The 15,729-nt window shown below is 30.2% G+C and overlaps 3 protein-coding genes across 3 annotated transcripts; 1 reads left to right on the top strand and 2 right to left on the bottom strand.

Moving 5' to 3' along the window:
* Positions 1 to 1,494: 1,494 nt before the first annotated feature.
* On the bottom strand, positions 1,495 to 2,057 carry LOC126669722 (stress-response A/B barrel domain-containing protein HS1-like). Its single transcript, XM_050363266.1, has 2 exons — positions 1,882 to 2,057; positions 1,495 to 1,815 (listed from the first exon to the last, which is right to left on the bottom strand). Exons 1-2 carry the CDS (start codon positions 2,019 to 2,021, stop codon positions 1,626 to 1,628), a joined length of 330 nt encoding a protein of 109 aa, XP_050219223.1. The 5' UTR covers positions 2,022 to 2,057; the 3' UTR covers positions 1,495 to 1,625.
* Positions 2,058 to 4,163: 2,106 nt separating this feature from the next.
* Positions 4,164 to 7,038, bottom strand: LOC126666847 (galactinol synthase 2). The gene is made up of 4 exons (XM_050359728.2): positions 6,665 to 7,038; positions 5,312 to 5,632; positions 4,706 to 4,840; positions 4,164 to 4,619 (listed from the first exon to the last, which is right to left on the bottom strand). The coding sequence occupies exons 1-4, from the start codon at positions 6,968 to 6,970 to the stop codon at positions 4,398 to 4,400; spliced, it is 984 nt and encodes a 327-aa protein (XP_050215685.1). The 5' UTR covers positions 6,971 to 7,038; the 3' UTR covers positions 4,164 to 4,397.
* Positions 7,039 to 12,454: 5,416 nt separating this feature from the next.
* On the top strand, positions 12,455 to 15,686 carry LOC126670726 (30S ribosomal protein S1, chloroplastic). Its single transcript, XM_050364543.2, has 7 exons — positions 12,455 to 12,807; positions 13,345 to 13,620; positions 13,872 to 13,955; positions 14,468 to 14,749; positions 14,839 to 14,949; positions 15,084 to 15,170; positions 15,322 to 15,686. The coding sequence occupies exons 1-7, from the start codon at positions 12,514 to 12,516 to the stop codon at positions 15,424 to 15,426; spliced, it is 1,239 nt and encodes a 412-aa protein (XP_050220500.1). The 5' UTR covers positions 12,455 to 12,513; the 3' UTR covers positions 15,427 to 15,686.
* Positions 15,687 to 15,729: the final 43 nt, after the last annotated feature.

Here is a 15,729-nt window from a genome sequence, read left to right as displayed (position 1 = left end):
GGGTCATTTATGCTTTTAAAATTTGCTTCCAGGATCAAGTAAACTCTCAACATTTTCAAATGTTCAAATATGTCCTTAACATTTTGAAAAACAAACAACCAAACCTCCTAATTTTGAAAACCAGACCCTAACGTCTCATTTACAAATTAAAATCAGAGTTTGATTGTTCACTTTTTAAGATATTAGGGGCATATTTGAACTTTTTTGGATGTTGAAGGTTTATTTAATCCCGAGCAAAATATTAAAAGCATAAATGATCCTTTTTCTATAATTTTCTCTATGCTTTAAGAACCGAACCGACTAGTTAGATTAAATGATTTGACCGAAAACCGAAAGTCAATCCGGTTTGGTTTATGAGTAACGATAAAAATTGTGTTCCAAAAAATAAACTGAAAAGAGTACAAATATTAAAATTAATTGAATTCATTATTAACCATAAAACTATTTGATTTTACATTTTAATTAGAGTGTGATCTATTTATTAAATTTTAAATTATTGATTAATTAGAATTTAAATGTATAAATTTATTATAGAAAATTATAATACATAATATATGTGTAAAAAATATTTATTTGTTATTTAACCGATTAAATAGATTGATTTGTGAACCGATAATCAAACAAATATCAATTCAACTTTAAAATACTGATTTTATTATCGTCCACTACCTTTTAGACTTGTGCACGGCCTATTTATAAAATTAAATATTTAAATTTTGTATATATAAATAAATAAATCTAACTTTTACACACATACACGCACCCATATACACAAAAATATATTATTAGTACAACACTAAAAATACCTTTAATTGCATTCAATTTTGGAATATGAATCTTGATTACTTTATTTTCCTTAGAGTATATACGCAAAATAAGTATTATTATAAATTTATATTTTTCATATAATTAAAATTTCAAATGGATATTTTTTACGACTTATAATGTATAAGAAATTATGAAGACAAGAAAATCAAGGATAAATATGGTGTTTTTTATTTAATTATTTTTTTTGTTGAACTATGTTATATATTTATAATACTACTATAACACAAAAATATTAATTTTAATTTCAATTAATAAAATATAAAGATAAATGATCAACTGTTACAAGCTTAAATTTTGAATATAGCTAAAAGATCAGTTTCATTAATTGTTATTAAAATAGAAATAAAATTTAATAATGTTATTATTTTGAATATTCATGAAAAATATTTTTATATTTTTATAATTTATATTTTTCTCTGACATTTCATATCCTTTATTTTTGAATCGGAGTCCATTTTGTGTCGTTTTCGTCCTAGCTAGATGTTGGATGAATATAGGTGTTATGATGATTGTGTTTAGTTACCTTAAGAAATTTAAAGTGTTATGTCAATGGATTTTAGTCGATCCAATCAGTCAAAAATCTTTGCTCCACTTAGCAGAGTTTTTTTTCTTATTCTTCATCTTTGGAAGATGCCATCAATTGCTCAGAAAAATTAAAACAGTAAATAAAAATAGACCTCCTTATTTATTTTCTACATTGCACGAAAAACCGAAACATTAAAACGAAAACGCTCTATGAGTTTCAGAAGCATTTCCGGAAATAAAACGCGACATATAAAACTCGACAAGTTTACACTTCATATCGGAAGAGCGGAGGGGCTGAAGTCAACAACAGTAACTTTGTCAAGAACGGGAAACATCAAGTTGCCAAATTCCACATGAGCAGGATGATTCACATATTCTTCAAGACTTTTTGAATTCTCAATAACAATATGAAATATATGAGTAAATCCTTGATTCAAATTCTCTATGCTTACATCTTTTCCCCTGTATTACACAAATCCATGCATTAAAAATTAAGCTAAGAATATACTAATTAAGTTAATTAATTACCAGTGAAATGCCTTCATGTGAGGGATATGCTCGACTAGATTAGCATAACCCTTGATAAGTTCTTCAATTTTCTGAGGTGGAATTTCTTCTTTGAACTTTGCTAGCACCAAGTGATGAATTTCCTTTGTTGCTTCTGCCATTGATTTCTATATTTCCTATTTTCATTCACAGATTTGTTTAGCCCTTTATATAAAATGTAAAAGCTAATAAAAGGCCATTTTAACCCTCAAACTTGATACACAATATCAAATTACGCCAACTTCATAGTTTTGAAAAATATATCCTAAAACTTAATATTTTGGCTCGTTTTATCCCTTCGGATGAGGTGACAAAAATGATTGGAGCATTACATACAAATTGGAATTTAAGTGGCAGAAATTATTTGATTATTTAGAGCTGAAATGGTAAAACGTGCTAGAATGTCAAGTTTAGATTGTTTTATTTTTTAAATTATAAAGTGGACTTCTGATCTTTTGTGCTAAGTTAAGGGAGAAAAATGACCCTTTGTTGTATATATAAAGTATGAACAAAGGAGTAATTCACCCCCTCAACTTGGCACGAAATATCAAATGAGTCATTCTCGTCGCTTTTAGTACAAACAGACTCAAAAGTTGCGTTTTCGTATCAAAAAAGCCCCCGAGAGAGTGAGCTTCTTAATTTTCTTTAATTAACTTAATTAATTAAAACTATAAGTATACCTTAATTAAACTAATAAAACACATTTAACTCTAATTAATTATATTTTATTAAAATTCATCAAAAAAATTATATTTTACTTAATCAAAACTCTTAATTATACCCTAATTTATTCTAATAAAATACAATTAACTTAATTCATTCCTCTTTTTTCGCCGGAATTTAATTTTCAGTCGATTTTTTTTTCGGTTCTCGCATCGCAGACCCATCAGGTCTCCTCTTTGCCGGAGCAGATCCATCTGGGTCTGCTCCTCCACGATGGAGGAGCAGACCCAGATCGGTCTGCTCCTCGACGGAGGAGCAGACCCAGATCGGGTCTGCTCTTCCACGGTGAGGAGCAGACCCGATCTGGGTCTGCTCCTCAGTGGAGCAAGAGAGGAGCCATACTCCTCCGGCAGCCGGAGGAGTGCTCCTCCTCTACAATTTTTTTTTAAAAAAATTAGATTTTTTTTAATTTAGGTATTAATTTAGTAATTTTTTAAAATAATAAGGACTATTCTAGACTTTTAATCAGGAGAGTGTGTTTCAAACACGGGTTGAGAGTGGGCAAGAATGAGAGAGGGGCTGATCTGATACGAAAACACAACTTTTGGGTCTGTTTGTACCAAAAGTGACGGAAATGACTCATTTGATATTTCGTGCCAAGTTGAGGGGGTGAATTGATCCTTTGTTCTATAAAGTATAAACCACTCTTCACTGTTGCTGATTCATACTATACTTCAACTCTCTTATCTTTTCTTAAATTATTAATCGGATATATATTTTTAACAGATTTGATTTTCTGTCCATTACGAACCAAATATGTCAAAATCATGATGATTTTCTGAGGATTAATTAATTTATATAGCTGGGTACATTTTAGAAAATTCCATTCCTTCAATTATTTTTGGACCTCTTATCAATAATTTATGCTAAAATAACAGTACAAAATTATTTTAACATACCCCACCTAAATGATCACTTTAATAAATTTATACAAAATATTCAAATATTATATCGTGAAGATAGCCTACATCTAATATTAGTTGTCATTGTTGTTAATTGATTGAAATTATATAGACTAAGAAGCCATCAAATATACTAGTAGAGATTAGAAAATATTTAGGTCGCCTTAGGTTTAGGATCACGCTAATTGAGAATGTAAGACTTCTGTGTTTGGTTTGCAAAAGAAATTAATAAAAATTAATTAATGCTGTTGAAATAGCAATGCTGACAGGATTAGAATGTAAATCTACATATATGCAAAATATAATGAAATTATTATGACTAAAATATATTATATCAGCTTATTTTAAAATTTTAATGATTTAAATTAATTGTATTCAAATAGCAAATGAAAAATAGAAGTTTAAAGGATAAACTAACATTTTTTTTATGAAGAAACATTTAATGTTTGATTCTGAAACATTTAATGCTATATAATTGACCCAGAATTTAGAATCACTGAATTAAATTATCACATTTTTTTTATTCAGAACATTATTTAGTCACTATCACCATAATTATGGATCTAGTAAATTTAATTAGCCTATATAGCTCAAAGTAAATAGAAGGATTATAACACTATAATGATATTAAAATCAAGGTAAAGTAAGTAAAGATAACCTTATAATAAGCATTACACATTGAGATAATTGACTTATTTGTTTGCAGCAATATATATAAGTAGCAGCCAAAGGTTGCAATAACCATACATAATAACCCAACTCAAAGACATGCTACTGCACATTCATCATACACACACACACTCTATATATGCATATATATATGGTTCATAATCATATTACTGGGGCTGCACATTTTTGCCCTAATGAACTTGTTTAAGCAGCAGATGGAGCAGTCCTCTGGCGAACCACACCGTCCTCGGCGGGGGTCATCGCAGCGATTATGGAACCGAGTTTTCCATTATCAGCTGGTTCATGAACATTCTTCAAGTCCAGTGACTCATCTTCATAGATATCCCACCATTTCTTCACCAGTGTTTTTATGTCCTCTCGCTCCATGTTTTCTTCCTCGCCGGTGTACCTCCATGGCTTCGAGCCCTTTTAGTTCAACCAGAAAATTATTACCGATTCGTTCGTTAATTAATTAATAATTGGTCACAAATATAAATAAGGGGATGACTTACCGCAGCACAGTAATGGACAACCTTGATTTTGTCGAACTCGACATTTTCAGGGTGTCGCCAGAGCATAGCCAAAACAAGATTGTATACTGGCGGGATAGGCTTGTACACATCCTTGAAGTACATGTTCAGAAAGTCCTTACATACAAATCCAAATATCAGTATCATGATGAAACTACCAATAAATCAAAGGAACATAAAATACGATTTTTCTTTTTGAAATATTTAGTTAACTAAATAAAAAATAATACTATTTAAATTATCTTTGTAAGCAGCATTTTCACTTTCACAGATCCTATATTCAAGAGTTAGATTCATTAAAATAAGTTCGATAAATGTCTAAACAGAGTTCAAATCTTTTTGACGATAAAAAATATTTAATTAATTGACACAATTTTAATACCTAATCTACCTTTATAAACTTTTTTTAAATTTCCTCTATTTAATCCGACTCGTTTGAAGCTCGCAATATTGTACTCCTTACACAATTTAGCGACACGTAAGTTTCAAACAAGTTGTGAATATGTTTAGCAAAATTCGACTAAACTGGTAAAATTTAAAGATTATGATAAATTTGTTTTGCAAAAAAAAAAAACAGTAATGAGTAACCTGCTCAGCAAATGAAGTAGGAGGGGTGATTTTGACATTCTCCAAGAGATCAAAGTAAGTGAAAAGCTTAGGCTCAAACAGAAACATGCCGGCATTGAAATACAGGGGAGGCGGCGGCCCCATCTCCGACGGCCAGTGAACTCTTTCCGGGCACTGTTGGCAGTAGCCAATCTTATACTGTGGCGAGTAGCTCCAAGTTTTCTCGCAGAAACAGTCCATCACAGCGTAGAAATAGCCACTTGGTGATTCGAAAAGGTGGTCGATATTCTCAAACACTTGAATGTCTCCATCTAAATATATCATCTTCTCATACTCCACAAACTGCATCCAAATATATATTCAATTTTAAGTTTTCTTCTTCTTGCAATTCTTATAAATTTGAATACATCTCTCGTTAACAAATGCTAATGTATAAGAAAACTATTGATTAGCGGAATTTGAATTTGATTTGATAGTTTGAGCGAAATTTACAATTTTTTTTAAAAACTAATTAATGTCATGCGAGATTTTTTCTTTGGTCATTTGACACTAATGTGACCGGTTGCTATGTAATCACATAACTTCCTCCAATTAGATATATCAGATATGGCGTATAATTATATTTTTCTAAAAAAATTGTAAAAAAATTATAAGATCATATATAAAATTATAAAAAAAAAATTAAAATTCATATTAAAATTATAAAAAATTATTTATCCAAAAAAATTAAAAAAAAAATTAAAAGATCATGTATGACCATGTAAAACTTAAAAAAGTATGATTAAATTATAAATTTTGCTAAAGCTATGTATTTACTACTAATAATTAACCTTTATTTATTTATCGAAAGTTTAATGAGTCTATATGCTTATATGAACTATACAATTAAGTTAGTTTATTTAGTAATTGTATTTGCTGTAATTGTGATTGTGATAAATTATCATTTGAATATATGAATTTGGTCGTGCATATGGAGACTTAAACTCAAAACCTTCTAAATTTCCTACAAAATAAAAATATCACTAATTGAACCATATATTTTCTAAATGCTAATTAACTATTTTGTAGTGATCATTTTCTTTTAATTTAAATCCAACTCATGTATGTTTTAACTCTTATATAAGACCACTAGAAGAACCGACTCAATTGCTAGAAAACAACTAATTTCAGATAAGATATAGAGAGCATGTTTTTAATTTTTATAGGACAAGACAGACAACAAGTTGATAGGGTCATTTATATAAGCTACGTAATATCACACGTGGAAACTACACCTACTAACAGTAATCCACGTGTACTAAGTGCATGGCCACCCAGCACAAGCCAATAGATACACAACAAAAAATAATCAACCTCAAATAATCTTAATTTTACCTCCCAAATACGCAGTTTAGAGTAGTTAATCACGTAATAAGCCATAGCAAACTGAGTCTGGTTTTCCGGTGGATAAACAGGTTCAATCTCCCTAACAATACAGCCCTGAGACTCCAGAATCTGGCGGTGCTCCTCCGGCACATCAGGCAAAATAGCCACCACGAGAGGGTAAGCGGTTTTGGTCTTCCTTAAACCCTTGGCTAAGCCGACCACACCTTTGACATAGTCACCGGTTCCGGCCAAGAAAGTTACGTAAGCTCTCTTCTTTGGAGAGTCCATTATTACATGATCCATTGTAGGAGCCATTTTTTGGAAGACAAGCCAAAGAAGAAATAAAAAGATGAGGAAATTTAAGGAAGCTGTAGATTATGTGTTGAGAGTGTAGAGGGTGGCTCTATATATAAGCATGGTAAATGATTGAGTTCGCATATATAAAGTCAAGACAGCATTTGTTTTTACCACTTTTTAATATTCTAAAATTGCTTTATAAATGTTCTAGGTATGACTCTAGAATCTACTTGAATAGATTTATAATTAGAAATATAATTTATTTGATCTATGTTTTTTGTGTTTATATTATTACGTCTTAAATTTTTATTACTAAAATTAATGATAATAGTATATTGTATGGAAAAGTAATTGATAGTCCATTTTTTTAAAAAAATCGATGCAAAATTAGTATGGCCATAAAGTCTTATGAATTATCGCTAGGAATTAATTAACTTTTTAACATTTTAATACTTGAGATATCGGCATAATAAGAATGTATATAATTTTTCTAATGAAAATTAAAAAATATAAAGAATTAATTGAAATTAATTTAACAAATAACTAATGTTAAATTTATATTAGTCGTTCAATTTTTATTTTCATTTTCAATGGAGAGATTTATATATATCATAATTGACAATTTGACATTACTTATTTGTAAAACCTACTTAATAACTTTCATTTTTACTTTCGTTAACTACTAGACCATTCTGTTAATTTAGGATACCAATCGTTTGAAAGTGAGGTATCAAATCTTTTGAAAGCGAAGTACCAAATCTTTAGCAAAATTAAAATCGAAAGATCAAGTTGCCAACGAAATTAAAAGTTAGGAATTAAATCATTTTAACGGAAATAAAAGTAAAAAATTATTTAATAAAATTCTAAAAACAAATAATATTAAACTATTAATTATATGTAATTTAAAAAATTTAAAAAAATATTTGCTCTAAATATTATAACCACTCCATGATTATATACACAACTTCTTCGTCCCAACTATAAATTTTATGTCCATGTATATTCATTATATTGTGGCTGTAGATTTATTTTCAGATTCAGCCTAGCATAAGCTTATTTATCAAAATATGTTTCACTGGTTTATCTTTAAATTTTGGTTTTGAAAACGTGGCAGGCAACGGAAGATGTTTCAGTATGGAGGAGGCTACACCTGCTTTGGTTTGGGATATGACACATTTCGGGTCGGCCAGCTTAATGGTGGCCAACGATAATTGGTAAGCGGCAATATTTATTTTCTCTTTGTTGATTGTAAATCTTATAAATTTCTCTTTTTAGAATTATAAGATGTTATCTAGTGCTTATTTATTTGTAAAATAATTAGAAAACTTGCTTAACTAGGGATTATTGTCATTTGCTCTAACTCTAATTTGGTGCATTTGAAGATAGTTTAAGCTAATATTAGAGGCTGCCGCCATTATTTTTCTTAATAACTAAGTTGATGAGTTTTACCATTTAAAGTTGGTGAAAATAATTAAAAAAAAAAGAACAACTTGTGATTGTTCAAAATGACTACCAAACGAAGTAAAGAAAAGTTTATTTTTTTCCTTTAAATAATTTAGACATCATTTCTCTACAGAAAAGAATCATGCAATTCCGCACGTAAGTTATAAAAATGGAGATGAACTGTTTATATGTAAAATTGAATATACATTATACGTTAACTATAGTGCAACTTTCGGTACGTTTTGTAGTGTAGTGTTTACTATAGATGAGCATAAAAGACAAATTGATGCTTATATTTTATATTATTTTCAGAAACGACAAATTTAGTTAATCTATTTGAGAGCTGAGTTCTGGTTTTTTAATTATAAAATTCAGCCAGTGAAACCTAATCCGAGTGATTAGGCTCTTTAAATGTATTTTTAAAACTTCGGAACCAGTGCAGTCGATTTAACTAGAAAAAATTATAAAAAATTCTAAAATTTGAACTTAGACACTTGAATTTTTCAAATGTTTCATAAATGCAGTTTTCGGGAAGAACCGCTATTAATGAAAATGTTAAAACAATAAAGACAAAAATTTAGACTAAATATTCGGATAAAAGTGTTTTAGCCTGCAGATTTTTTTATGAAAATGAGGGATTCAGATAATCAAACCTTAAACTATCATATGATATGCTATGCTTGTAAGAACTTTGTCTCTGGATTTAATGATTAAGAAAAGGTTAAATTATGCATAAATATTAAGTTCAAATCTGGGTATGCTATTATAAATCTGACCATTTATAAATTAATTTTGAACAAGTGAAGATCATTTCAAATATATTTTTAATTTTACTCTATTAGTTTATTTAAATATAAAATATTTAGCTTTAATTCCAATTTAGCTGATTATGTTCTACTAAAAAAATATATTGTCTTGTTATATCAAAAATAATTAATTTAATTTTAACTTAAATTTGAAATTAGTTAAAATTACTATAATTTTACTAAAATAAAATATTATAATAATTTTAAAAGGATTCATATATACAATATATATTTGGTTATTTTGGGTAATTTGAGATTAAGTAAATAAGAATCGACATTTCCAGTCAAACATTTATCTTTTCTTTTTCTTTTGGAGATACAATTAATATCAATTATATTAGTTGAACATTTATTTTTACTTTTCTTTTTGCTTGATTAGCTCCCTAGATCATTGATAATATCAATTATATTAATATTTAGTTGAATGATATTTAATTTATTATTTAGGAGTGTCAAACTTTAAGTTGAGATTCTTGATACCAATTAAACTTGTTCACGGATATACTACTTGCGGTGTGGCAACAAGTGTATATAACTTAGAATCTATCCTCTTTTATTTTGGAAGATTCTTCATCAACCAGTTCACTGAAAAATAAAGATGAAAAAAGAAAAAAATAACTTGCTTTCTAAGTAAGATAGATGCTTATGTAACCCACCATGATTGAACCTACCTTTATTGTTTTTTTTTTGTTATTTATATCCTACAATTCAAATGGGTTTGATACCTTTACAAACAAATTTCATTAGTAATTGAAGATTATTAGGCAACAGGTTAGACAATGACCAGAAAAGTTTATTTGAGAGTAGTTTGTTGCAAATGAACTTATTAGGTTTAGTTATTGAAATTATACATAATAATTTTATAGTTTAACACATATTTGAGTACTACACTATTGCAATTTTAACGATCGAATCTCTATATTTAAAAAAAGCATGCATTGGATTTTTATACTATCAATTTCATCCAAATTAAATTCTTTTGTCATTTCCGTCTATGCACATACATTGACTTCAACTCTAATGGAGAAGGACGGACATGGACAGATATAGATTGAAGGAGTCAATGTGTATGCAATTGAATATAGAGATCCAATATGGACATTTTATAATACGTGTACTCAATCGTTAAAAGTGTAATAGTGCAGGACATGGAATTACGTTATGATTAAGTTTAGTTATGCATTAAGGTCCCCTTTGAAATGAATGAATTCCTTAAAAAAAGCTGGAATTCATTTATAATTCCAATTTTTTATGTTTGGAATGAATGAATGGACAAACACAATTCTTGGAATTAAAATCTGGGAATTAATGTTAGTTATAATTTTTGGATTTATAAATCCAAGCAAAATAGATAGAATTTACAAATGAACAACACATGACAAAAAGAATAATTCTCTTTTGACCATAATACCCTCAATTTTTTTAAGGGTTTTGTCTTCTCTTTTGGCATATTTGCCGTCACTTTCATATCACCATTCTTTCTCATTTTTTCATCTTCTCTATTCCATGTTCCACAACCAATAATAATATCTACTACAACCAAATCTCAAATCGAAAAGGTTAGTATCATCACTCATCTTTATTTTTTTAATTAATTATTTTTATTAATATTTTTTCAGATTTTTATAATTCATTAAATAAACTAGTGGGTAATTTTTAATTTGTTTTCTTGCCATATATTATGTATGTAATTTTATTTATATGTGCAATTTTTAAATGATTTGGATTCTATATATTTGTTGTGATTTTGAAGGTAGTTGCTGAATAATTTGCGATGTAAATAGAGGCAATGTTTGTTTTCTTGTTTAATTAACGGAAAATATTTTTTGCTACAATATTTTATCACTGTCCAATATATGTAAGGCTAAAATGTTTGGGTTTTGAATTTGGTAAATGTAAGGCTACAATGAAAGCACTTGATTTTTTAGAAGACAATGAACATTTGGTTGGTAGATTTTTTGCATGTGATGATGAGATTAAGCTTTCTTGGTTGAAGATGAAGATGGAAGGCATGAATTAAATGGAAGACTTCTAACAAAGTATATGCTATATTTTGGATTGTACAACTTGAAAAACAAGTTATGCATTTTGATTTTGGTTTAAATTAGTAGTTTGGTGGTTTATATTATTATATTTTGAATTTGTGAAATTTAAAAAACAAATTAAGTATTTTGATGTTCATTTAAGTTAGTAGCATATGCTAGTAACTTGGTGTTTCATGTTATTATACTTTGATTTTATAAATTTTGATGGCCTTCTTCTTCTTTGTATGTAATGGTCTCCCCTACATAGATCATACTTAGCAGAGAAACAGATGATATGGAAGTTGATATTGACTTAAACAGAGAAGGGCCTGCCAATAAAATGTCAAGATGGCAAGTGGGACTCGTGTGGCTATTTCATGATGCTATATTTGTTCAGTTTGCTATGCAAAATTTCCTATTGTTTATATGGAAATTTTCTCTTTAAATTATGAACAAAGACTAATAGATCTTACACTCTGCTATTTGTTTTAGTCAAAATATCCAGTATAATACTGAAGTGAGCATAAGGAATTAGAAAATTAGAAAAAAGAAAAAAATATCTTGAAAGGAATGGAAAAGCAACAAAAAAGAAAAAGAAAAAGTTGGAGAATTTAAATTATAGAGCAAGTATAATTGGGGTTGTTTTTAATGTATAATAAATTTTAGTAATATTAATTTAATTTTAATTTAATTTTTAATATTTAGTAAAATGGTTATAAGGTTAATTTAGGAATAGAATAAAAAGAATTGGATTTTAGAATTCATTCCAAATATAAATGTATAGAATTCATTTTAATTCTATAATTTCCAGTTTTTTATTCCAAACAGCAGAATTCATTTGCAAATGAATTTCTGTGGAATTCATATAAATGAATTCCTATGAGTAAAAAGAATTGTTCCAAAGGGGGCCTAAGTGAGTTTGAGTTTGATATAAATCAGTTTTGAAACATCTACTGGGCCTAACTTCTTAGCCTAGTTCGCTAGAAATTGGACCAATAAATAGGCTCTTTCGGCTCAACTCACGAACCCAGTCCACTAGTAATTGGACTCTTCAGTTAGTTCTGTACTAAGTACAAACTATGGGCTTAACTGAATTAATGGCCCATATCAAAACCCAGGAAAAAAAATACAAAAGGGTAAAATCGACCTTAAAAACGTAGAGTGGGTCCCACGAGAATCGTCGACGCAGCAGCAGCAGCAGCATCACCTTATCTTACAATGGAAGAGCTCAGCTCAAACTTAAAGAAGAGGAGAAAAAAAAAATAGAAACAGAAGAGAACACAGAGCAATGGCTCAGCAATTGACAGGCCTCATACGGTGCACTCCACTCTCTTCTTACGGCGTCACTAAATCCAAACCACTCTTCTCCTCAAATTCTCCGTCCAGAAATAAACGGCGTTTCGTCGTATCAGCAGTTGCAATTTCAAATGCGCAGACAAGAGAGAGAGAGAAGCTTAAACAGCTTTTCGAAGATGCTTACGAACGGTGTCGCACTGCTCCTATGGAATCCGTTGGTTTTTCCGTTGAGGATTTTCACTCCGCTATTGAAAAGTATGACTTCAATTCTGAAATTGGTACCAAGGTGAGATTCACTCTGAATTTCACATTGAATTTACGCTAGATTTTATGTATTTGTTGTAGAAATTTCAAATTCGTAGCGTTTAATTTGTTAGAACTGTGTTAATTTGTGGCAAGATTACGAGTTTTAGGAGAATTTTTTAGGTAGAACGAGTCTACCACATCTATATACTAAGCCAATCACGTTATAACACCTCATTAAAAATGACGGCGAAATTGTAATTGATGTGTAATTAATGTATTCAAATTTTAATGATGATAATGATATTACAATTTTGCATGTAGACTCGGTCTACTTAAGAATTTCTCGAGTTTTAGTTGAATTAGGTATTCTATTTCTTTTAATTACCAAGTGTATAATTTAAGCATCTAATTCAACTGAATTATATATTGTCAATTATTTCAGCTTAAGAAAATACATTTTTTATTCAACTGAACTCTGATTTTTTATCTTTTTTCGATGAATGCTCGATAATTGGAACATTTTGATTTATGTGAGAGGGAGTATTTTGATGGTTGTTGTGTCTGTATCTGTTATCAGGTTAAGGGCACAGTTTTTATGACTGATTCCAATGGCGCATCAGTTGACATTACTGCAAAATCTTCTGCGTTTTTGCCCGTCCAAGAAGCATGTATTCATAAGATAAAACACGTGGAAGAAGTTGGTATAGTTCCTGGAATGATTGAGGAGTTTGTAATTATTGGTGAAAATGAATCTGATGATAGCTTAATTTTGAGCTTAAGGACAATCCAATTTGACCTTTCTTGGGAAAGGTGCAGGCAGCTTCAAGCTGAGGATGTTATTGTGAAGGGTAAGGTGGGTATATACACAATTTAAAAGTACATTTACGGTCCTGAAATATTGTTATTTTTCGGTTCTTTATGAAATGTTGTAAGTTAAGAATGTCTTGTACTGAGTAGTTTAAATACTCTGGTTTCAAATAATATGCTTGCGTGCTGTCTCTTTTCTCGTTCCTATGAATGCTTCTCATTTGAATGATCCCTGCTAAATTTTTCTTATTTGCCGATGTGGTGTTTGTATTAATTCTTTTACTTGTAAATATATAGGTTATTGGTGCAAACAAAGGTGGAGTGGTTGCTTTATTGGAGGGTGGCCTTCGTGGATTTGTCCCTTTCTCTCAAATATCATCGGTTGGTACTTAACCTTAATTCTACATTTGGTAATCTAATTCATATGCCTAGGCAAATATATTTGGATGTCCAAAGGATTCATGACTCACAGGAAATTCTCCTTAAACATTTTTGCTTGTTTTATAGACATGAAACTGTGGTCTTTTTCTTTTAAAAAACGGTATCAAGGTAGTCAATGGCATAGCCAGAAAGCAAAACTGAGAGGGACGAAATGTAATATTCTTCTATATAACAAGTAAAAATTAGAACTTGCTGAAATTAAAGTGGTCAACATGTAATATTTTCTTATCTAACATTTACAAACTAGAACTCATTATAGCTAACTTCATGTGGCTCCGCCTCTGAAGGTAGTAGTACTATTTATTAGAGTGGCTATGATAACACTTAATTTTTTTTGTAATTTTGTAAAGAAAAACGGTCAATATTTTCTCTTGTTCTCAGCTTATTTTAGCTGTCTTTTTGGTGTACATAAGAATTTTTATCCATTTTTCACCGTTCTGGATATGTATCAGAAAACAACTGCAGAAGAACTTCTTGAAAAGGAACTTCCTCTTAAGTTTGTTGACGTTGACGAGGAACAGTCCAGGCTTGTACTCAGTAACCGGAAGGCCATGGCGGACAGTCAAGCACAACTAGGTATCGGATCAGTAGTCATTGGAACTGTGCAGAGCCTAAAACCTTATGGTGCCTTCATTGATATTGGTGGAATCAATGGTCTGCTTCATGTCAGTCAGATTAGTCATGACCGTGTCTCTGACATTGCAACAGTACTTCAACCTGGTGATACTCTCAAGGTGGGTGAATCTTGACGATTTTTTTCCAACTTCTAGCAGTATTTCCTTTTTGAGAGAGGCATATTTATATTGCATATTTTTTTATGCAGGTCATGATACTGAGCCATGACCGTGAGAGAGGTAGAGTGAGTCTTTCAACCAAAAAGCTAGAACCTACTCCTGGTGATATGATTCGCAATCCCAAGCTTGTTTTTGAGAAGGTAATTCATTTACAAAATTTGGCTATTAATTTTGTATTTGAAATCTTGAATCTATCTTTTCTAGCTTAAAATTATAAATTCTCTTTGTGTTGAAATGTAAAAATCTTATGCTAACTTTGATATTGTCATAATAGGCTGAAGAGATGGCTCAGACTTTCAGACAGAGAATTGCTCAAGCAGAAGCTATGGCTCGTGCCGATATGCTGAGATTTCAGCCTGAGGTACTTGTTCAACTACATTTCTCATTATTATTCTTCATTTACTTGGCTTTGTTAACTGCGATCCGGTGAATTGCTAGTCCCTTGGTCGTCCTTTTTGCAGGGTATGTAAATAATTTCAACTCAAATGACCCAATTTTATTTTGTTCAACAGAGTGGATTAACTCTGAGCTCTGAGGGGATCTTGGGTCCATTAACTTCAGACATGCCAGCAGAGGGTTTAGATTTGAGTGACATTCCCCCAGCAGTCGAAGACTGATGATTCAACTGCAAATACTGTTCGTCCTGCTCTATTCCGGACCTTTGATTTCGTTCAAGTGGAAGTAATGTTGTACAAATGTGCTTTATTCAGACTGGGTTAGGAAGTTACCATTGTCCTGTTATGGATATTTTTATGTACATGAGAAACCAGAGATATAGTGCAGTAAAGCACCCACGCACCTCATCTTTTAAACATGCTTTATCTAGTGATACCCTTGCAAGTTGAGTTTCATTAATTACAATTCATTTTTTGTTTCCTGGGAAGGACTATGCGACGATTTTGAATCCATAACTGTTAAAT

This window comes from Mercurialis annua, linkage group LG2 (assembly GCF_937616625.2).
Source record: "Mercurialis annua linkage group LG2, ddMerAnnu1.2, whole genome shotgun sequence".
NCBI lineage: Eukaryota > Viridiplantae > Streptophyta > Magnoliopsida > Malpighiales > Euphorbiaceae > Mercurialis > Mercurialis annua.
The sequence above is the reverse complement of the archived record's forward strand: the minus strand, read 5'-3'. Positions and strand labels throughout refer to the sequence as shown.

What these genes read in the sequence shown, in the direction of transcription:
- LOC126670726 (XM_050364543.2), top strand. Translation starts at nt 12,514, where the DNA reads ATGGCTCAGCAATTGACAGGCCTCATACGGTGCACTCCACTCTCTTCT. An exon ending in ATGTTATTGTGAAGGGTAAG is followed by an intron (nt 13,621 to 13,871) that starts GTGGGTATATAC and finishes GTAAATATATAG; the next exon opens with GTTATTGGTGCAAACAAAGG. An exon ending in AACCTGGTGATACTCTCAAG is followed by an intron (nt 14,750 to 14,838) that starts GTGGGTGAATCT and finishes TTTTTTATGCAG; the next exon opens with GTCATGATACTGAGCCATGA.
- LOC126669722 (XM_050363266.1), bottom strand. Translation starts at nt 2,021, where the DNA reads ATGGCAGAAGCAACAAAGGAAATTCATCACTTGGTGCTAGCAAAGTTC. An exon ending in CACATGAAGGCATTTCACTG is followed by an intron (nt 1,816 to 1,881) that starts GTAATTAATTAA and finishes TGTGTAATACAG; the next exon opens with GGGAAAAGATGTAAGCATAG.
- LOC126666847 (XM_050359728.2), bottom strand. Translation starts at nt 6,970, where the DNA reads ATGGCTCCTACAATGGATCATGTAATAATGGACTCTCCAAAGAAGAGA. An exon ending in CTAAACTGCGTATTTGGGAG is followed by an intron (nt 5,633 to 6,664) that starts GTAAAATTAAGA and finishes ATTTGGATGCAG; the next exon opens with TTTGTGGAGTATGAGAAGAT. An exon ending in TTGTCCATTACTGTGCTGCG is followed by an intron (nt 4,620 to 4,705) that starts GTAAGTCATCCC and finishes TTGAACTAAAAG; the next exon opens with GGCTCGAAGCCATGGAGGTA.